The sequence below is a fragment of the Oryzias melastigma genome, linkage group LG10, assembly GCF_002922805.2.
Source record: "Oryzias melastigma strain HK-1 linkage group LG10, ASM292280v2, whole genome shotgun sequence".
NCBI classification, from domain to species: domain Eukaryota; kingdom Metazoa; phylum Chordata; class Actinopteri; order Beloniformes; family Adrianichthyidae; genus Oryzias; species Oryzias melastigma.
Window position 1 is genome coordinate 15,284,679 of NC_050521.1, and position 22,100 is coordinate 15,306,778.

Here is a 22,100-nt window from a genome sequence, read left to right on the forward strand (position 1 = left end):
CAAAATGTGTATATAAGATGTAATTAAAATCATGTGAGTACAAATTCTTTCAGGACCTTTCTTGACCAAAATACTAGCTGTCATAAAGTCGGAATTCATTTATTAATCATTAAAGGGAAAAATATGTATGCAGTGTTATGATTTGATGTTTGCTTTATAGAGTTTTTTTTATTTGAATGTAGCAGTCAACAGAAGCAAACACGAACTAGAAAAGGTTACACTCTAACAGACATGAAATCTGTTTATGCTTCTAATTATATTTATTTATTACAATGCTGTGACATTATTTTGTATAATGTGAAATACTTTAATTTTTCTTTCTTAATATTAAAAACTTCCAGGTGTGATGACCAACTGTGATGTCAGACAAAATAGAACTCAGTGTTATGGAGCTTTGGGAGGATCTGTTTCTATCCAGCTGATGATCAACTTCTCAGAAATACATAGATACCAGTTGTTCAAGCAGAACACTATTGTAATGTCTGGAGGAAAAGATAAACAACCTGATTCTATAATAAACAACAGATATTCATTTATTCCCTCTAATTGGACATTTTGGATCAACAATCTGAGTAGGAATGACAGTGATGAATATAAACTTGGAACATTTGATACAAATGGAAAACAGACAGCAATCCACTCTCTTCAGTTATCAGTTCAAGGTAAATATGTTTTTATCAGCTGATGTTTTAACAGAAAATTATAAAATTATAAAACAAAATCTCCACAATATGTGTCATAGTTTGTGCTTCTTGTCATCATCTCTGCTCTTCATCATAAAGATCCTAAATAAAGGTGTGTGTTCTTCTCAGCTCCTGTGTCCTCCGTCTCTCTGGTCTCTGAGTGTTTGTCTCAGGGAGAGATGAAGGTGTCCTGCTCCTCTGAGGGAGGGGACAGTCCTCAGTACAGGTGGACTCTGAATGGAAAGTCACTGACAGAAGCTGAGCTTCTTTCTGGAAACGAGCAGACAAACATCATCACTTTGAAACAACACGTCTCTGGACGTCTGGTCTGTTCTGTCTGGAACCACGTCAGTTCTGTTTCTAATGAGACAAACATCCGTACCTGTGGTGAGTTAGAACACTATGAACTTTTGAAAGTTATGATTTCTCTGAACATCATGTTCTTCGTTTTCTCATAGGTTTCATTTATATAAACTGCACATTTAATGGGACAGAGATATCAAAGTGGGTGTTCAAGGAAAGCAACACTCTGTGTCTCTCACCAACAACAGTCTCACCAACAGAGCACAGCTCTCCGGGTAAGGAGTCAGGGTCTCTAACAACCTCCCCTTTTAACACAACCTGCAATCAAACTGTGAGTCCATGCAAAGAGGCGCCTTGGTACATTTGTAAGTGAAATATTTCTCTGCTGCAGTGGATTTATGAAGTTCCTCTTGTGTTTTTATTTCTTCAACAAACAAAAATGATTTTTTTTTATGACTCTAACCCGCATGTTTGCACCATTTCTTTCTTCAACAGCACATCTTCCCATTCTGGGTGGAGTTCTGTCAGCTCTATTATTCTTCTTACTAGTTGGAATTGTTATCATTTGTAAAAGGAAGAAAAAACCAATCGTAAAAGGTATTTATTTTTATCTTTAGATACCTGATTCTACATATGTCTATATATAATATGCATGTGTGTTCTTCAGCAGAGAGAGGTGAGCATGAGCTGATCTACGCTGATGTCAGGGTTGTGAAGCAGCAGAGCAAAAAACAGAAGCAAAGGCCTTGCCAGGACGCGGATGTGGAGTACGGCCAGGTCAAGTTCAGGGAGCGACCTCAGCACACGGAGACGCCGGCAGATGAGTGCGTCTACGCAAAGGTCCGGAAATAATAGATGACCTGAGCGGGTAAAAAGAACTGCACTGCTGCAGCAGAGGACAGGCAAAACGAGATCTTTTTATGGAGGAATTTAATGTAAATATATATATATTGTCTTTTGTTGCTTGTAGATTTTACATTTTTGTGCTCTCAGAGGATTTTTGTTTTTGTTTGTACATATATTGCACAAAAAAGCAGAAGTGACATGTTTTTTTATTTAGGATTTCTCTAATCCAATTTAACTAGTTTCTATTTAACACAAAAAATTCCACCTTATTTGTATATTTAAAGCTTTTCTTTTAGTGTTTTTCAATACAATAAAAGAAAACTAGTTGCATTGCTTGCACTTAAATAACACTCTACTGGCATTTTTTTCTCCTCATTTAATATGAACGGTTTTTGACACGTTAAAATCCTCTCTTTCGCTTGTTCCTCTGAACATAGGCTTTGTTTCATATTAAACGGATCTCAAAATAATTTATGCTGCAACCACAGTATTAGTAAATTCTTAAAAAAAAACATTGAGTTAATTTAATATATTCACTATTGGCAGCAGTGAGCACAGAAATCGATTGACTGAGGAGGAGAACTATCTTTTTGAAGGAGGCTGTGTTTCTTACAAACTCTTTTTTTATGTTAGGAGGTAGTAAGCAGAAAACAATACTGATCTACAATTGTGCAGCTTTATGTTGAGTGAAAAAAACAAATGATTAAGAGGGGTTGCTGTGTTTTGATCTTCTAACATGCATCAAGTTTTCTATTTTAGTCTTTGCGGCTTCCTTTGGAAACTGTTGGCTGATAAGAGAGATTAGATCATGTCTAATACGTTAATTTTTTTAACTATACAATGCACATTTTCCAAGTTAAAACATAAAATGGGAAGATTTTTGTATATGTAGCTTGCAAAAAGTCAAATAAACAAATACATTTAATATTTCTTTTTTTTGACAAGCTTTTTTGATCGACTCATTTGCTAAGATCAAACTATTAAAATATGCAGCACACGTCAGAAAATGTTCCCTCCAGATTCAAATTTTAGCAAATAAAATCTTTGAGTCTTCACTTCTCGTCCCTGTAATGATCTACCTTAAAGACCCATGCCATCTTGTAAAACGGCATATAAACTATTACATTTTAACTCATAAAGTGAATGTCAAAACCACAGTATAATCTTAGACCTGGCACCAACACCACCAAAAACAACCAAGATATGTTTAGTGCATCTTGTAATGTTTTCTGAGTAAAAGGAAGTCCCACCAATCAAATTTCCTGTCATGTTGAAAAATGTAACTAATTTTATTGAACCTGTTTATGCGGAAGACTATTCTGGTTGTGCAAATATCTCATTAGAAATACAAATGGGTTAAAGATAGAAGAAAAAAAAAGTAAAATGGTTATCTATCCAAAAACATTTCTCTGAAACACGCAGGGGCTCTGAAGCTTGTATAAAATGTGCTTTCTATGTAACGTTTGAGTATTTAAAGATATTTATGATTTTTATTTAGTAGATATAAGACTTTTTTTGCGTTCTGCTATGCAGAATCACATGTTTACTGGGTTGACTCATTTCTAAACAAAGGTTACTGAAGACGGTTGGCGTGATAGTTTGCAGTTAAATTTTAACAGCAATACAGCGCCATAAAATACATTTATGGTCGGCAGCTTCGTTGGATCGTCCTGACTTAACTAGTCGAGGCCTTTTTCAGAGATCCAGTCTTCAGTTCTTCACGTTGAGTGAAACGACAACCCTTTTTTTGCGCATTTGTGCTTTAAAATTTGAGCGAGAAGCCAGAAATCCTGAGCAGCCGTTGCACCCCAACAAGGCTAAGTTACAATCAAACATTTATTCTTGTCTTGTAAAAGCCTGGTGATATTTTACCACATATGCGATGCTTTCATGTGACGTGGTCGTGCTTTGCCAAAGCTGTTAAACTACAGAGCAGGGTCATGAGTTTGCTTTTCAAATGGAAACGGTATTCTGTTAAAACAACTTGTGAAAAGTAAGATGAAAGAATGTAAATAATGTATTTTATTTGGCTTCTTTCACTCTGTAAAGCATTCAATAAAATGTTTTCAACTCACATTTTGGTGGTAATATGAAATAATGCAGCTCTTAATCTAAATATTTTGCCATTTTAAATCATAATCTGTGATCCTTCTAGGCTATAATCTCTTTTAATCCTCACATAAGTGGATGTTAGGACTCTTTAGGTGACTGGAGGGTAATTTTCCATTAGTGGTCTGAGGTTACTAAGAACTCTCACTAAGTGAGGTTTGAGGCAAACTGAATCTCAACAAACTTTCAGAGAAGACAGAAGAAAACATCTTTTAAGGTACTGATCAGTCTTCATGAAGCAGGAATTGTTTAAAGTTGGAAATTTTATTTATTAAAAAAAAGGAAATATCTTTTTTCCACTTTCATGTTAACTTTTTTAAGCACAATTTCAGCTTGTTTTTCACAGCTTACTTTGCACTGTCTGGTTCCTCTTTCCGTTTCTATAAGTGTTGCAAACACACCCACCGGCTAATGTTTTTTGCCCTTGCTTCATCTTGAGTCCACACTGAGTGAGCAGAAGGGGACCGCAACGACAGGGGATCTCCTCTTTTTCACTAAAATTACATGTAAAGGCTTGTGACAAGACTGATGTAGACATTCAGCGGACCATCACATGCTACGCGGTTGAGCAATGTTGCGTGGCTTTCAGGATGTTGCTAAATTGTGAGGTTTTTGTTCCCAAATAGAAGATACTCTAATTTAATATTGCGACAGATATAACTTGTCTCCTAAAACTTAAAAAATATTTTTCATAAAATATTATTGTTTGCTTAAATTACTGGATTATATGTTTTAATTTACATGTATTCAATAATCAAAATAATAGAAAAGAGCTTTAAAAAACAAGAACCGTTCGTTTTTTAAGGTTTATTTCAGCTCTCCAGCTCAGTTTGAACCTAAAAAAATCTCAGGTTTAAGACTGGATCATTACTGCGTAAGTTGTTTGCAGAAGGAGCAAGGAAAAGTGCAAAATAAAATCCAAAGATAGTGAATTCCAACATGTTCATAGAAAACAGAAATAAAACTTGAAAACAATAAAGGTCACATCTGTTAAGAATTTGCTTGAAACCAAAAACTGTAATGCTCTGCTTTGGAAGAGTCGTCAGTGCAGCATCATGGCACCATGTTGGTGTTAAAAGATTCGTTTTCTGGTGAACTTAGAACAACAAAACACTATTTACATGATCAGAAACTGTTCAGTTTTGCCAAATCCATCTAGTATTCCTCAGATTTGATGTCTGACAGCATATTGCTGCTGGGACTGGGGGCCGCGTGGGCATCGGAGTGTCCCCCCATCACTGGTGGAGTCGGGGTCGTCGTTGAGGCCTGCTGGGAATGCTGCAGCTTTTTCCTGGTAATCTTCCTCTCTTTGGCTCGTCTGTTCTGGAACCAGATCTTCACCTGAAGCACACAGACATGACGGGATGACGAGAACATGGCGATGAAGAGATTATTTAGAATTTGCCCAATAACCCTTGATCTATAGGTTCCTCTTTGGTTATTTTAGGAAAAAGGAACTGTGTTTTTTTTGTTGTTTTTGTGAACATCTGCACTCACTGACTTGTTGTGCTTGTGTTTTAATAGCTTAAAACTGACTGAAAACAATATTTTTTGCAAAATAAAATAAAATATTTCCAAACCCTCCAAATTGTTGTTTTTGTAGAAACAAATAATAATAATAAAGAACAATAATCCAAACACTGAACTTAAATATAAATAACTATTGTATCCATAGAAAAGTAATGGTGCAGGTAAGTTTACAAATATGTCATGATCAGTACTTATTACAAGAGAAAAGTATGACCACATTTTTAATTCATTTTACAGGTTCAGTAACTCTCATATTACAGCACATTTACATCTTAAAATGTACTTATTTAAAGCAGTAAGACATTGGAATGTTACCAGATAAAAATAAATACCACAAAATGAATCTTTTTTCGGCTTGTGTACAAATTTTCCTATTAAATCTGTTTTCAGTTATGTTTTTGCGCTGCATGTTCTGCTTTCAGGTTCTGTCATTTCTCGCCTGTCATAATCTCACCTGGTTTAATTTTATAATAATCCACAGCTGGGTTTCACTTTACTAAAAAAGAAACAGTAATAATAATGGTCATTTGTCAGAAATCTTTCCTTTTATCTAAACACTGAATGCTTTGCATGGCAACAGTCACCCATGTAATGTATTTCCTCTATATGTATTGTTCATTCATTCATCTTCTTGCCTTTCGGGGTCGCGGGGGTGCCGGAGCCTATCCTGGCTACTGAAGGGTGAAGGCGGGGTTTACCCTGGACAGGTCGCCAGTCTGTCTCAGGGCCTCAATCACACATTCACTCTCACATTCACACCTAGGGGCAATTCAGAGTCACCAATCAACCTATGACACATGTTTTTGGACGGTGGGAGGAAGCCGGAGTCCCCGGTGAAAACCCACGCATGCACGGGGAGAACATGCAAACTCCACACAGAAAGGTCCCAGCCGGGATTCGAGCCGGGGCCTTCTCGCTGTGAGGCAACAGCGCTAACCAGCCCGTATATGTATTGTGATGAAAATAATTGAAAATAATTCAGGAGTCATGTAAAGCAAAACAATTATGAAAGTACTACTGTAATTTTGAACAATAGCAAGTCCTCAGATACAATTAGGAAGTGAAAGAACTTACACAATGTTTTTTTTAATTTTTTAATTGGCATATACCATGCTTTTCTTAAGCCTTTCCTATCTGGAAGAAAGATGCCTTGACCTCTAAGGTACCACCTTTTGCTGCTTGAGGGTAATGTCCATTTCATGATATCCTCCTAGAGCTCAGCATCCAAACTTTTGCAAAGTCTCCCTCCATTCGAATGCATTCACTTGCAGACAAATAGATCCATCTACGTCTTTATTTTCCTCATCTCAGCTGGCATCTGGCTCAAAACTGAACGACTGTATTACTCTGATTTTGCTCGACTTTCTTGTTGCACCACTAATGTTAGCTTCAGGTTGTAGGCTATCTTTCGCGCTAACCGTCCTCTCCTCAACTCGTAGAAAACTACCTTTTTTGGCTAAAAACTTAATACTAGGAACACTTTTACAGCAGATCAAAATTCATTCATTATTTCATCTTCCTAACTGTCCCTATTGTGGTCATGGGGGTCCCAGATTCTAACCCGGATACTGATGTGCAAAGGCACAGGTCACCAGTCTGTTGCAGGGCCTCAATCCTACACCCATTCACACTTAGGGGCAATTTAAAGTAGCTACTTAACTACATGTTTTTTGGACAGTGGGAGGAAGCTAGAGTCCCTGGAGAAAACCCTCACATGCACGGAGAGAACATGCAAACTCCACACAGAAGGGTGCCCAGTTGGTGTTTCTGTTTCAGGTCCTCCAGCCGGAGCTTGAACCAGGGCACTCTTGCATAACTACTGCGGCCATAACAATATTGTTTTTTCTTTGTCCAACAGTAGCTAGGATAGGCTCCAACATCCCAGTGACCCCCAAAGGGATTAAACAGATTTAGAAAATGAATATATAGATGGATGGATGACTTTGGGAGATAAATTGATGTGTTAAATTCTTCTTCTGGTTTTTATTTCGAAATACCCCCAATCTTTCACGGAGCTACTGGCTTGTTGTTTCTCACTTCCTGTGTTTTTAAGTAACGGTTGGTGCCATTGTTTCCTCCTGAATTTAAATGAGTCTTTTTTTTTTAAATAGATCTCATGAGGCTCACAGCATAGGCTGTTTCAATATTCAGTTGTGAGTTCAAGTAATATTGGTTCCCACAAAGATGGGCAAGATACATAGCCTTGGTAAATAAACCATCGGTCTTTTCTGAACCCTTTCTGAATCCTTTTTGGGGTTGCCAGTCTGTGGCATCCATCATCCATGCTGGCTTTTGAGCCGTGCAATGAGAAAAATGTGTGTGTAATCGCTTTTAACTTCCCCTTTACTTAAACGGTGTGAGGTTAACATCTGGTTAAGTCCTTTTTATATTTCCCTTTCTTATACAAGAAATGAGAAACTGTGGTCTTTCGTGAATTTAGTTAAAACATGTTAACAAACAGTATAACTATGTTTTAGCAGAAATTACTCAATTTAACAAATATATATTCTTATGTCGGTAGTATTTATATATATTTTGTACTTTTATCTGTATGGTGCACTTGTTACATTCACCATTAAATAGAGGAACAAGTTTCATTTTAAGATAACAAAATGAGAGAACTAAAACTATAAGGAACAGATCTGGTGGGAAGATGGTAAATGTGAAGAATGGTTAAAAAGAGGAAGTTTTTGTCTGAGAAAAAAAATTAATTTCCAGCTGAAGTACAAACACAGTTTGCATTGTGGTTGTCTGACAACACATAAGCAACTTTACAGACAGGAAGTCTATAAGCTGTGGTTTAAAGTTATTTTGTAATCTACTTTGTTCTGAAAGCATTAATAGAAAAAAAGTATTTTATTAAAAAAGCAACATTTTTCTTACTTTCATTTGGGTATAGTCAAGTCCAATTGGTTTCTATCTTATCTAAATGTATGTTTTATTGTCCTGCTCCATTTTTTTTAAATAATTGCCTTCCTACTTCCTGCACGTCCTCTCACCTGTCTCTCAGAGAGGCTGAGGGCCAGCGACAGTTCTGATTTCCTCCTCATGGTGATGTAGCGGTTATACTGAAACTCTTTCTCCAGCTCCAGCCGTTGGTGGTCCGTGTACACCACCCTGTACTTGTCTTTAGTCCGAGTCTTCCCTCCTGCATTACAATAACAAATAAATACAATTAGAATGAAAAACAATCTAAGTTTGAATGATCAAATAAACTTATTAGCTTCCTGTGCTGCAAACAGGCCTTTATGAGTCACCTGCAGTTGAGGAAATATGTCTGGTGCCATGTTCAAGTTCAGGCGCCACTTAATTCCTCATTAGCTCTATCAATCACGCTAAATTTAACTGAGGTAAAGACTCTCCTGTGCATTGCAACAGTGCTTCTCCTTATCACGTTGAGTGCTGTTGACATAGGTGTTTACTCAGGCAGCTTATTCATTGACACAAATGTTCAAGTACGCATACTCACCGTGACAGTCATCGATTTTAAGGTTTGACCACGTGACTGCATCGATCAAGGCAAAGCACGCACACACAAAGATGAGGGCTTGTCTTTAGACATTCGGTTTACCTTCTGCAGACTCCCTGAGCTGCCAGCGTTATCTATCCGGTTTGTCATCGCTGTGCACCCACCCAGTAGACAGAGAGGGGTGGGGAGAGCTCAGAATGAGCGGCCTCCACTATTAGATTTGCATTTTTTTAAACATGCTGTTGGAAAGAGCAGCTTTATGAATGTCCAACTGCTGTCTAGGAAAATGAGCTTTAGCGTGTCGCATTTCCAACAGCACTCAGTCTTGTTAGAAACATTTGTGTTTAAATTTAATAATGCATCAGATATGATGAGCCCCATACATATAAGTGCATGCTTTTAAAATTGACTCTTGTTCAGGAGCCAAACATACAGCATTTTAAAACCAAAGATAAAAAGGAAAAATGTAAGAAAACTCTAATCATAATCAGCCATTTATAGTATTCACTTAAATTGTTATTTTTTTGGTCATTACGTTTAATTTTATTGCTTTTTTGGCTTTATTCTGAGTGGCTATTTCTTGATTTCTTAGTGTTGAGAAATATTTTATTACTTTTTTGACTACTTATTTGGGTTATAGTGGTTTTATACTTTTTTTCCTGAGTTTTTCCACTTTTTCTGTGTTAAAATAACCCAGAGAAAAAGTGTCTCCCTTTTTAACTACAGACTTGAGTTATTTTCCCCTTTGGAGTATTAATATTCTTATTAGGAAGAAGTTGATATCTTGGAGTAATAATTAATTAAAGACAAATGGTTGGGTTTAATAAGCATTATCTTCTACCACATTCTTTTAATTTTTCATTCAATATGCATAGTTTTACTGTATTCATAAAGTCAAAGGGAGAAATTTCTTCTTACCTGACGCGCTGTGCCTGATGGCCTCAGGTGATCTCCTGGAGCTGAAGGGCTCCTGCGCACATAAGAAGTTGTAGGGGGTGATGGAGCCCCCTCCAGCGGGCGAGGGCGCGCCCCCCAGCTCCTGGGAGGTGAAGCTGGCCTGCAGGGCGCTGGGGCTGGACCCCGGGAAGCTGTAGGGGTACTCCTCCCTGTGTGCGTACGCGGGGTTCCAGGCGCTCGTGGTCGGGTCAATGACTCCCGGGACGTGGTGGTGGTGGTGGTACCCGGTGAAGTCATACGCAGGCGGGATGTACTGACTGTTCAGCGTCAGCGTCTGAGCCGGGTGTCTCACCGACTGGGAGTTGGGGTACATGCCGCTATCCTCGTCGTGGTTCCAGGCAGGGATGGAGAATCAGAGCCGCTGGAGCATGATGTGGCCTTGTGTTTTTTCTCCCCTTCGGTTTCAGGTTAAAGCTTGTGACTGCCGGGCTACCTGCTCACTAACAACACACCTTTATGGATTTACTGCCAAGGAGTTCAAAAGTATCAGCGTGACGTCACGCTTCACCTGAGTCCCATTTGAGCCGGCAGGTCAATGACCTTACCCCACCTCACCTGCCCTCACGCACCACTCTGATAAAACTGAAGACTTGATACCAACTTATGCAAACCGATTTGCACCTTGGATACTAGATTATACACAAAGATAAATATAAAAAATGGGCTGGATGATTTTTTTTCCTCAATAATTGTCCTTCAAATCCCCTTCACTTTAGGACAAATCTATAACAACCTGCGTAAGTGTGTTGTGTTGCAAAACACACAATTAGATTACACCTTAAAAATAGTTATAGTTCCTTGTGGAGAAAGATTCATTTTACCAACATTAAATAAAAAAAATAAAACTTGAATTGATTTGATTCCAAATAAAATGCATTTCTATTAAACTAAGTCAACTTTTTCAACTGTAATAATACTGCTTGCATGATTTGTTTTGTGACAAGCAATTTAGTCAATACAAAATTTATAATACAAAATGTTTTTTTTAATAAATTACATTAATCAAGCAATAATTTAATATAAAATGTTGCGCAATTTATTGTACATTTTTTACAAATCATATAATTTAAATAATACATTTATTTTTTTTAATGGAGAAATTTATCAGAACAAATGTTTATCGCAATACTTCAAATATCCACACGAGGTCAGCAGAGAGCTGGGAACTGCCTTTAGTTAAAGAGGTGTGATGTTTTAAAAAATCGACTTTTTTAAATGTATATGTTCTAACATTCTGCTAAGGATGACATAACTTCTTGAGCTTCTTATTGGCTGGGACTCTAACTGGATAAATGAGGAGAGGTTCTTAAGTGAGGTTGAAGTGGTGTGTCTTCATTGAGCTCTTTTCCTGTCATTAAAACACAGCTATGTGTTTTTAGTTACATAGCCTAATGTCCATACTGCTGATGATGTTTATGTTCAAGTCACTAAGCCTGCGTATAAGTGAATGTATTTCTGAAGCAAAGAAATATTCATAAAATATTAATTTTTCCACTATATCAGACCAGCATCACAACTGCATTAGCTGTTAGCAAGAAGTAGCTAATGGGCATGAAAGTGGTAGTGGCCTGAACACTGAATAAAGTGCAGCTTAACATCACTGTTATATCGTCCATCATCTAAAGCTGGACGGACAAAGATAATGGACACTCAGAAAAACCAGCGGGTAGAAAATATACCACAACTTTCAGCTCCATCATTCTCTTTCATTAGGTTTTTTTTTGTGACTTCATTTATTTTTTATTTTTTTGCTGATGATGCACCACTTGTCTTTTCTGAAAAGACAGTGTCATTCTGCATCTATGCTGTGAAAAAAACAGGTGAACAGCCTAATTAAAGGTAAAAACTCCAACTTACCCAATTTAACTGTTAACATGGGATTTTCTTTTCGTATTGCATATTCAAAGTGAGTCTTTAATGATTCACCTAAATTTTTAGAACAAAATATTTCTATCTTTTCTTTGCCATGCAGACCTCCTCATTATCAGGAGGATAGATGCAGATGCGTCTCATTTTTTAACCGAATTGGTGGAATGTTCTTCTAACAGAATCGGGTCTTCTCGAATTATCCAAAATGCTGCTGCATGTGTAATTCTTAATTAGCTAAAAACTAAACATCAACCTTCAATAAAAGTAGAGATTGACTTTTAGTTTTTTACATATTTAAATTAAAAAAGAAAACTCAATGCACTGTTTGTTGACTCTTGCAGTTGAGGTAGTTTAACTTAGTTTGTGTAGACTCTGTCTATGTTTTTGTTATGTACTTCATTTGTATGTTACTTTGGTTAGAAGTGTAGGCTTAACTAATACATGTAAAGGTTAAAAAAAATATTGGCAAATATTAAGCAACAAGAGCACAAACTCTTAACTTTATTTTATTAGAAAAGTAAAAAAAAGCTTTTAAAACTACAAATGTTTGTGTTTTTTTATAATGAAAAAGGCAAAGTTACAAAGAGTACTCATTTCTTTCTGTCCTTCGTTCTTTTTTTTAGTAAATTAAAGCAAACGAGAGATGTTTTGTAATAAATATTTAAAAGAAAAAACATCAAAAGGTAAGATACAACAAATAAATGGACAAAAAGTGGGCTTGCATTGTAGGTGCATGGGAGTAAATGTTCAAAAAAACAATAAATTCAATCAAGTATAGACAAAAATAAAGTCCTGAGTTGTTGTAGCTTTCAAAAATTATACAAAATAAGGGGAATAACACAGAAAATACAGTTTAACAGTTCTGCAAGTCTAAATCTAATATATGAAGCAATTTATTTATCATAAAACTGCAAATGAACCAAAATTGAAGCTGCAAGGATGGTTGAACACTAAGAGTAATGTTGCAGTCTTTGCTTTGAGTCAGCACTATTTTTGCTGCAGTGGATGCAGGCAGAAGAGAAACTGACGAGTCGTTCCATCTGTGGACTGGTGTGATTTGTTGCGATTGATCTGAGCTTTAAAATCTGTCCTGATGCTTCAACCTGTTTGAGGTCTGGACAAATTTGCCTTCAAGAGTCTTTTGTTCATTAGTTTGTAGGCAATGAACAACAACGAAGCTGAGCCGGGTCATAAAAGTCCACATTATTTCACTCAGTGAGCTATTACATTATTCAACAATCCTTCGGTTCACATCCAGTTGAAACAGAGCAGGATGTACAAAGTAATTCATATTAAAGTTTAGAAGAATAGAGAAAATGACAACCTTCTGTCTTGTTTGTGATTGTTCTTTTACTGTAAATGTGTCAGACTTGTATAGGAACCTTTTGAAACCATTTTTAATTTTTATTTTTAATGTTTAGCAAATCACGTATTTATTTACCTTAAGAAATATGATCTAATGTCTAATGTTCCAGTTTCTAAATTTAGAAAAACACAACGGCTTTGCACGTTTCAGTTCAATAAAATATCAAAAAGTGAAATCATCAAAGCTTCTGGTTCTTTATCTTTAACTGAATTGCCTTTACTGAACTACAGATTAACCTCTTGATGGGTTTTCATTTCCTTTCGCTTTGTTTTGTTTCCTTTTTTGGAGTTTCTATTTGTTTTGGAGCAATAGCAGTTGTGTCTTTACAAAAGCAAACAGATGAAATATTTTCCACATAAACAACTTTCCGCCATTTTGAAAACTAAATACTGTGACGCAGAAAATGTTATCAAGATTAGCTATAAATTAGTTGGAGGTGGGAGACAACACACAGAAACTGGTTTATTTATACAGAAAATAAAACACAAACCAAAAAAAAAAAAACAAGCCCATGTTCATCTCTTGCAAACTCTGCTTTTGGGTTACAGATTAAATAAGTCAACATCTATAGTTCTACTGTTCTCTTGCAAAACTGTCTAAAACTTGCTGCAACACGTAACAGATTACCCAGATTTTAACTTCTTCTTTACACTGAAAGTTTAAGTGTGAAAATACAAAGTTATTATATGAATTTATTCACTTTGACCTCTTAAACCTTGGTGTCCACATCCATGAACTTGAGTTACCACCATAGTTAATTTTGCTTAACTGGAGCCCCATGACTACCAGTGTAGAGGGTTAGCTCAAATTGGGTTTTTGGAGGTTCAATTTGATCAAAAATAAGTTTTGGCTCAGTTTGGTTTGCACCATTTCTTCAAACAACTTGCTTTATTTGACAGGTGTGATAACTCACCTGAAAAATCTGAGGCGATCTGAACAAGCAAACTCTGACCTGCCGAGCATTTAGTTTTATTTGCAAGGGAACCCTGGTGTGGTTCACCTGGTGTGAACGAACATGGACTGTTCAACAGTAAGAGATTCTAGCATCAATATACGCATGGGATTAAAATAGTCTGAAACTGTCCACTCACAAGAAAAGTTATAGTAACAGTTTGTTTATTTATCTGGTGCTTTAAAATGACCAAAGTCACTGTACAGTTAAATCTACAAACAATAAAAACAACAGTAGAAAAGTCAAAACAATTTAAAATTTACAATTTAAAACAATTTAAACAATTTAAAAGACAGTAAAATCTAAAATAAGTTCAATATTAAAACAAGAACACTAATTTAGAGATTTAAAAACAAACACATTACTGTTTTCGAGCTTTATGTACAAACATGTTGCCCCAAAATAGAATTTTGACCAATCAGGGACTTGGTAACGACTTTTGGATGGAGCCATTTGAAAATTGATCATGGGGAAGAAATTAATAATTGCTATTTGTGTCCATCCAAAATGAAGTCTCATATATTGTAATAGAGCTGTGAATGAAACAGCCTGGAGCAAGATTTGCACCACTTTAACTTTCACAGCAAGTTTCTTCGAACTGTAGATGGCAGACATGCGTTTGTAAACAGTCACAAATAAGCAAAGAAGAAGCCCCTCCCTGCTTGTCCAGTGTGAACACCATGGGCTAAACGCGCGTTTAAGAACTCTCGCTTTTCTAGTTATTCAACACGCTGTGTGTCCGTAGCTTCGCAGTTCTCTGGCTGTGAGCGCAGCAGAGAAACCACTCGTTACTTGTTCAGATAGACTCTGCATTGTTGTGGCTGAATATTTTGGACTCCACTCGGTGAAGGGGATCACTAAGCACGGCTGCCACATATAGAGCAATAAACAACCTCTTTGTGGCCTTGCTGTAGCATTCCATGGCAACAACATGCTAAAATTGGACAAGATAATCAAATGCAAAAAAAAAAAAAAAATGTCCATAGATTCAGTTTCCTGTTTTGTGCTGCATGTTGGTGCAGGATGTTTACACAGAACATTCAATGTGACTCAATGGTACATTTTTTTTTTGAGTTTTTTGCCTTACAACGCATATTATTATATTCATCTGAATTGATCAATGGTAACTGTTAATTACATGTCTAAAAAATTCAAATAGAGACTGTCCTGTGTGGTGTTGCTCCCCTCCTATCTAATAACTGGGGTTGCACTCACTCTCTAATTATTTCTTGCACGGCTTTTAGATTTACTGGCACAATTAGAGGAGACCACATTGCTGTTCAGTTTGGCCCCTGTTCCCTCCCCTCCACCCGTCTGTCCTTCCCCCAGTTGCTTGTTAGGGGAAAGAGACTTTGTCAGCGGTGGGGTTCATCCCTTCATATCCTGGGAAAGAATAAAATTAGGAAGCGAGCCAGCATTTAGGACATGCATGTCTTTGAAAGAAGCCGGGATGAAAGAGCAGGGAGAGGAGGCAGAAGGGGTGCAGGCAGAGGGAGATGCTGACTTATTTCATGTGGCACACGTGAACAAACGGGGGAAAAGTGTGAAAAATCTGAATAGATGAACTCATGTTGAGTCTTTAGCTACTTTTTCAGCTTCTGAGAAACTGAAGCTTCAATGTCTGCTTCTAAAGCACTATGAGTTCTGCCAGAACTTGTTTTTTCTCTCACTCTTTCTCCTGGTTTTCACTGTGTTTGTTGTTTCATGGAAGGGTTTGACGCGGTCCAGATTGCTGTTGCCAATAGAGACGGTCTCAGTTCACCTACAGCCTCTCCATTCATAAACAAATCGCTCCAGCTTGGGATCTCTGAGCTGTTACCTAAGAACAACAAGCAGAACTCGTTCAGTGTTTTGGAGCTTTTGGACGTCTTTGTCTCCTCGTTTTCCCCAAACTTGCTTCTATTCCTTTTTTTTTTTTTTTTTCTTTGTTCACTCCTCCAGCTCCCTCCTCTCTCCGCTCACTCAGCTCCAGCTGGGCCGGACCACTGACGCTGCTCAGGGAAGGGGTTGGTGTCTGCATGTCTCCATCGGGAACTTTTTTTTCTTTTTTTTTAAACTTACACCACTCTTTCTGAGTGCTGGGCAAGCTTTGTTTGAAAGAGGAGAGACACCCCCATGGTGCTGTGATTTGACTAAACAAACAGCCAGGCTCAGAGCAGCGCCTCCTCTCAACAGACTCCTGGGACAGCAGAGATTAACCTCAGACTCTGGACATCTGAGGGATCTGAGCATTTGAAGCAGCAGCGCCTGTGGAGACAAGCAGCTTCAATTTTTTTCTTGCGCTTGCCGGCAACTTTCTTGAACAGGGAGGGGAACTCATCAGTGCCTCCAGAACAGCTCTGAAGGTAAGAAGCATCAATTATCCCTCACTGAAGGGTTGAACTTATTCTCAGCAGAAAGGAAAAAGTTCTGTAACAGAGAAGATCCTGATTTTAGCTCCATTTGAGTTTCTTTCATGAAGCAGGTTGACTTCCAGTCAGTTTGTTCGTTGGATATTTGTTGAGCCTCTGTGCTGGTTCTGTTTGCTGCCCGCATGTTTAAATGTGTACACACAAGCACTACAATGTGTCAGAGTGTTTGCAAACTGTTCAAACATCAACAAAGCGCCGGTCCGCATCTCTGCACACAGACACCTTTCTACTCTTTACAACCAACAACCTGAAGTATGTTTATCTTCTCACTAAGAAAAGAAAAAAAAATCGCTTGACACTGCATCCCACGGTTTCTGACAGGCACACACACAGACACACACGGGGCTTTACATCTCTGCTTGTTTGTATGCACACCACTTTGTGCATTACTGCTAAAGAGCTTGTTTATACAGCCCTCTTCAGTCACCCCGAGTGAACTGATGGTCCTCCCTTGTGAATGGCCCTAACCGAATCAATCTTCTCTGCACAGCCACACAGAAAAGCTGATATCAGACCTGGCATCCGTCACTGTCACCCGCTTCCTCTTTTTTACTGCAGGGATTCATTCTTGCCGCTCAAACTGAAACACATCTTGATGTCACTTGTGGGCCAACAGCAATTTCAAGGGAACTCAGAAGAAGTTTTTACGACTGAGTTGCACTGTTACAGTAGTCGTGTTTCCATTAACTCTGAAATTTCGAAAAACGGAATTTCGATATTAAATTATCCTAATGGAAACACCACAATTTCGAAAAAACTCGCCTTTTTCGAAATAAAGTTTTTGCGCTTAGAGGAGGTGGTATTTGGGCCGTATCGAAACAGTAGTTTTTCGAAAAACTGTAATGGAAACACTTTTTTCGAAACAAACGAGTCACGTGACCATTAACCGGATATGGCGTTTCGGACAGGAAGCAGGAAAAGCTGGTCAAATGCGCTTTTTCACAGCAACTGGCTGCCTTGGGCACCGCACAGCTCATCAAAAGTTGAGCGTGTCATGCAAAAATGCTGAATCCACAGCTCTTCGGTGAATTCTTCAACCACGATTTCCCAAAACTGTTTGACTCTACGTCGCTCCCGCGTTTAAGGAGCCTGCCGCTTCAAGGCTCGGATCAGACGTAGACGTCTTCTCTGAATGGGAAGGATGAGAGCTAGCTCCGTGGCAGAAATGTGAATGTATCTACTGCACATGAAAATAGTGTTTAAATCCGTCGTCACGTTTTTTTAATGACTTATCGCGGGAATTACTTCGAGTTTTTCGCATAATCATGGGTTAATGGAAACGCTGTTTTTTCGAAACATTGTTTTATCGAAATTCTAGAAATTTCGAAAAAGTTTTGCGCAAAAGTGTAATGGAAACGCAGCTAGTGTGAGCGGAGTTCAGCATGTGTTCTGCACCTGAAAGTCCAGCTATGGAATGAAAAGATCTAATTTGGCATCAGTTGTAATCGCATTATTGATGTTTTTCCATCTCTTCCTCATGATGCGGCAGTTTGTGTTTTGCTGGTTTTATTATATTCTGACCAGACGCTTTCATTTCAAGCAGTGTCTAACTATTTTCTTACAGCTTGTTTTCATCATTTGTCATCTGTTGCCAACATTTTCCTGAAACTAACTTATAAAACAACTGTCTGACTATTTTTTTTACATAGTTTAAACTCTTTTTCTGGGCAGCCGGGGTTTTCCTCCCTGTGTGTCAGGCTGCTGGTATGCAGAGCAGCCCTGATGCTGTGCAATCCAGCCAGCTCCTTCCCTACTAGCCGGGGCCTAATCCTTTGTCATCAGCTGTTTCCTGGCTCTCTGCATGCCAGCCGCAGTGGGAAAATGTGTTTCGCATTATGACCATGCATAAAAACATGCCAGCAGTCCCATTCGGCTCACATGTGCTCCGCAGCGCCGACATGTAACAGTCTGAGCTCTGCAGCAACATTGGACATCAGCTGGGCTGGTTTTGTGGCTGTGATTTATCCTCTGTTCCCCAGACTGCCCTTCGAGCAGAGGGAGCTGAAAGACTTGCCTGAAGCAGTTGGACGTCTCATCACATGAGCTTTTATAAAAGATTATACGCTTTCTCTCTCTCATTGGTATTTCTTAGCTGAGCTGTTTCTCTATCAGGGGATGAGCTCGGGTCTTGAATTAAGAACTACATCAACTTATTGTTGTTGAAGTGAAGCATCTTGTTTGGCTGCCTTTCCATCTGGCCTCCTCCTGGTTCATTCCTTTGCTCCCTCTCACCCACACAGCAGAGCTGACAGGCAGCTGCATCTCATCTCAGTCAGGAAGCAGAGTCACTCCTGCTGGACCACTCATTGAGGAGACATTTATTTTATTGCATTCTCTTTTTTTCTTCTTGCTTTAGGACATGTGCTGACCCTCTAGCCTTAAAAAAAGTATTTTGAGGTCAAAAAAGTTCAAATAGAATCTGTTTTGAGAACATTTTCTGCTTACTTATATGTGAAAATCGTAAAATTTAAACAAAATTTGAAAAGGTAGCACATTTTCCAAAATACATATATCCCAAAATCAATGTATAGATACTGCTGTAATTTAAAGTCTCACGCCGATCATCTTTTGATCTACTTTAAAAGCATTCCCAGTGGTCTTTTAATTAGGATTATGCTGTTTTTGCAAAAAATAAAAAACCCGTGTTGATCTCTGGGACATGCCTTCTGCAAAGCAGCAGGAGCAGTAGCATAAGCCCACCCCTAATTCCCATCATCCACGTGTTAACATGTTCGCCCACTAGCTTACAGCCCTCATAACCCCAACCTAACATGACTGGTGCAACAAAAATGGCAGTTTTGATCCAGATCCCAGAGGAAAACAAAGACGTACATGAATCTATTTGTCTTTATGGATGCATCAGAGTGGAGCAAAGCAGGAAGCGTGTGAATTAAGTGGTAGCTACTGCGTCAGAACAACAAGCTTTTTCCAAATTTTCTTTTTTGTATGCTCCTGATTTGTAATAAACTGAATGAAAAAATACTCAGAAATCAAATTTTAAGCAAAGTTTTCTTTATATAAGTCATTTATCATCAAGCAAAAACTCACAAAAAAAAACAATTTTCATTAGAGTGGATCTTTAAAACAGCTCAAACATACTTAAGCACTAAAAGTGATTGAATAAAGAAGTATAGAAAACGGTGTAAAGATAAAGATGCAATGTTTATATTGGTATGGATAATGTTGGTCTAACTTGATCAAAAACTTCTGCAGAGTCCAGGAAGCAGATGTGATGGTAGTTAAACAAACAGAAAGCAGTTTACTTCTTGCTGATTGATCATGTGGTAAGAAATTCAGCAAGTCTGTCTGTGTTTTCGTAAGAAAAGCTGCTCTGTGATTAATAGCTTTTCCAGCTTGTTGTCTCGCTCCAGAAAAGTGTAATTTACTGGACGAGGTCTGAATGAGGTTTAGCTTCCAGTTTTTGTGCTTTTTGTTGTGTCACTGAGGTTGGTGCTTTTAAAAGCTCTAAAAAACATGTTAAAACCCAACATCACAGTCATTTCTATTGAGTCATTTTCATATACATTGTTTAGAGGGGAGGTTGAGGGGGCCTCCTGCTCCCTCGCGTGCCTGTCCTCGCTGCTTCCCAAACACATTAGGATCATTTGAAGTTTGATGTGAAACCCAGCAGAAGCACAAAGTTACAACAGCATTAAAGGTGGTTTCTGCAGTGGTTATGGCATGAAATGAGGTCAGCCGTGAGAGAAACCGCTCTTGTTTTGTTCAGAGAGGCTCTGCATTGTTGTGGCTGAATATTCTGGAATCCGGCTGGTTAAAGCCTAGGCTTTTAACATGGAGGAAAACAGAAACAAAAGACAGCAAGTGCTGCTTTTTTTTTACGTTAAAAGCAGGCATGTATTAAGTGTAAATGTTTATGCTTTGATTGCGAAGTTGTTTCTTCCGTTCTTACCCCCACCGCCTCATCTTGTTCATGGGGGTGCCGAGGCACGGTCCAGCTGTCAACGAACAGAGACGAGGAGTAATTCAGCTTACCAAAACAAAACAGAGACATAGATGTTTTTAACTGTTTTGTCACCATTGTTATCTGGAAATTCTATCTTTTAAATCAAAAACAAGTATAAAACTTAGAAATTTAAATGCAATCAAATGCAGTTTGATTGTGTTTTGTTTTTTTGAAATCACTTTTATTGAGATCTTAAACACAAAGCAAATTTCCTGCAGGAACTTTGTGTCTCCATCAGATATTTCTCTGCTCTTGAACACTTTCTCCAATAAAAACACACTGGAAATGGTGATACACAATCGTAGAGGAGGCCTAAAACTAAAACAAGAAAATAATGTCCTGCTTTTAAAAGACTTTTGCAGCATCAGAAAGAAGGGAAAAGTACATTTTTTTCAGTTAGCGTTAAAATTTAATAAAAGTCACATATATAGACAAGGTAAAAATATAATAGATAAACTACAAAAACAGAGAAATAAGTCAAAGATTCTCACACCTTTGAAAGATTTTCTTTAAATATTCTAAATTATTTGGCAAACAAGGTAAGATTAATGAGCTTACCAAGGATTCAAAAATGTTAGTCATCAAATCTCTGTTCACATCTCCCTTGACAACGTTCAACTTTTGCGTTCATGTGTAGCTACGCAAGTTTTTGGGATCTGCATATAAAACATGGGACCACTGAACATGCATTTTTAATTACACCATGTTGAACACTGACCAATCAGGAACTCGTATTTCGTATTGACCTATGGATGGCGTCCCGTTTAATTCACCAAAGTGCCAACTGTTTGAAAATTGATCATGGAGTATAAATAAAAAATTACAGTGTGTGCCTGGCCGGAATCTGTCACAAGTATCAGGATAACTCAGATCCAAGATAAGACGGTAAGCTAGAGTGAGGAACTATAATTACTACAAAAAGCGCCACTCTAGGTAGGAAGAATCCACAAACATAAAAAAATCTCAAAGTCAGCTTGACTAAATGGAGCAAGAAGTGCTGAAACAGAAACATGTCAATAGAGCTCAAACAACACAACGCCAAGTGCAGGCAGCTGTGCACTACTCTAAGAGGGCGGAGCCTTCCAGGAGAAGCCACACCCCACCTGCACAGAAAACACAATGAGGAGAAACAAAACAGATCTGACAGACCGTGACAGAATTCTAGGATATGTCAGAATAGAGCATTGGAAGAAAAAGTCTGGAGCAAGATTTGTGAGATGGGTAAGTAAACAGTAGAAATAGAAAAAGAAGAAGAAGAAGAATCCCCTCACTGCTTGTCCAGTGTGAACACTATGGGCTAAAAACACATGTAGTGCACTCTTGAACTTGTGTCATTTGTCCGGTGTGTACGTAATACATGATTTCTAAAACTGCTATTATTTAGATATTTTAAACAAATGTCTTTATTTTCTTAAGATTCAGTTTTTGCGATATATAGAGATTCAGTGATCACAATTCGTCAGAATTACATGAATAAAATCTTTTTTCTGCCTTTTTATCACATTTATTTATTTTATATGTTTGGGAATCCTTAAGAAATTCATTTGCAAGTCAGTTTTTCCTTACAGTAGATGTATTTGCTGTGAACAGACCTTTCTTTACTTGATTTCTCTTGAAGGCTACCATAGCAGGATACAGGAT

The 22,100-nt window shown here is 37.9% G+C and overlaps 3 protein-coding genes across 5 annotated transcripts in view; 2 read left to right on the top strand and 1 right to left on the bottom strand.

The window, feature by feature from the left end:
* Positions 1-3,908, top strand: part of LOC112153323 (T-cell surface antigen CD2) — a 9,623-nt gene extending 5,715 nt beyond the window's left edge. The window contains exons 3-7 of one of the 3 annotated variants that reach the window (XM_024283438.2): positions 444-662; positions 813-1,070; positions 1,142-1,351; positions 1,482-1,583; positions 1,657-3,908. In XM_024283438.2, the coding sequence (XP_024139206.1) occupies positions 444-662; positions 813-1,070; positions 1,142-1,351; positions 1,482-1,583; positions 1,657-1,838 (971 nt within the window). In that variant the 3' untranslated portion in view covers positions 1,839-3,908. Of the gene's footprint in view, positions 1-443; positions 663-812; positions 1,071-1,141; positions 1,352-1,481; positions 1,584-1,653 lie in introns of all 3 variants that reach the window. The other 2 variants (XM_024283437.2, XM_024283439.2) reach the window with 2 other exon arrangements.
* Positions 3,909-4,728: 820 nt separating this feature from the next.
* On the bottom strand, positions 4,729-10,497 carry cdx1a (caudal type homeobox 1a). Its single transcript, XM_024283436.2, has 3 exons — positions 9,859-10,497; positions 8,471-8,619; positions 4,729-5,282 (listed from the first exon to the last, which is right to left on the bottom strand). Exons 1-3 carry the CDS (start codon positions 10,208-10,210, stop codon positions 5,097-5,099), a joined length of 687 nt encoding a protein of 228 aa, XP_024139204.1. The 5' UTR covers positions 10,211-10,497; the 3' UTR covers positions 4,729-5,096.
* A 5,364-nt stretch (positions 10,498-15,861) lies between these two features.
* The window catches only part of pdgfrb (platelet-derived growth factor receptor, beta polypeptide), a 28,866-nt gene continuing 22,627 nt past the window's right edge, over positions 15,862-22,100 (top strand). The window contains exon 1 of the mRNA XM_024283434.2: positions 15,862-16,429. The gene's annotated coding sequence lies outside the window, so the exon portion shown is untranslated. The remainder of the gene's footprint in view (positions 16,430-22,100) is intronic.

Excerpts from the sequence above, each read along its gene's own strand:
- cdx1a (XM_024283436.2), bottom strand. The coding sequence starts at position 10,210 with ATGTACCCCAACTCCCAGTCGGTGAGACACCCGGCTCAGACGCTGACG. Across the intron at positions 8,620-9,858 it reads CATCAGGCACAGCGCGTCAG|GAGGGAAGACTCGGACTAAA; the intron begins GTAAGAAGAAAT and ends ATTGTAATGCAG. Across the intron at positions 5,283-8,470 it reads TCAGCCTCTCTGAGAGACAG|GTGAAGATCTGGTTCCAGAA; the intron begins GTGAGAGGACGT and ends TGTGTGCTTCAG.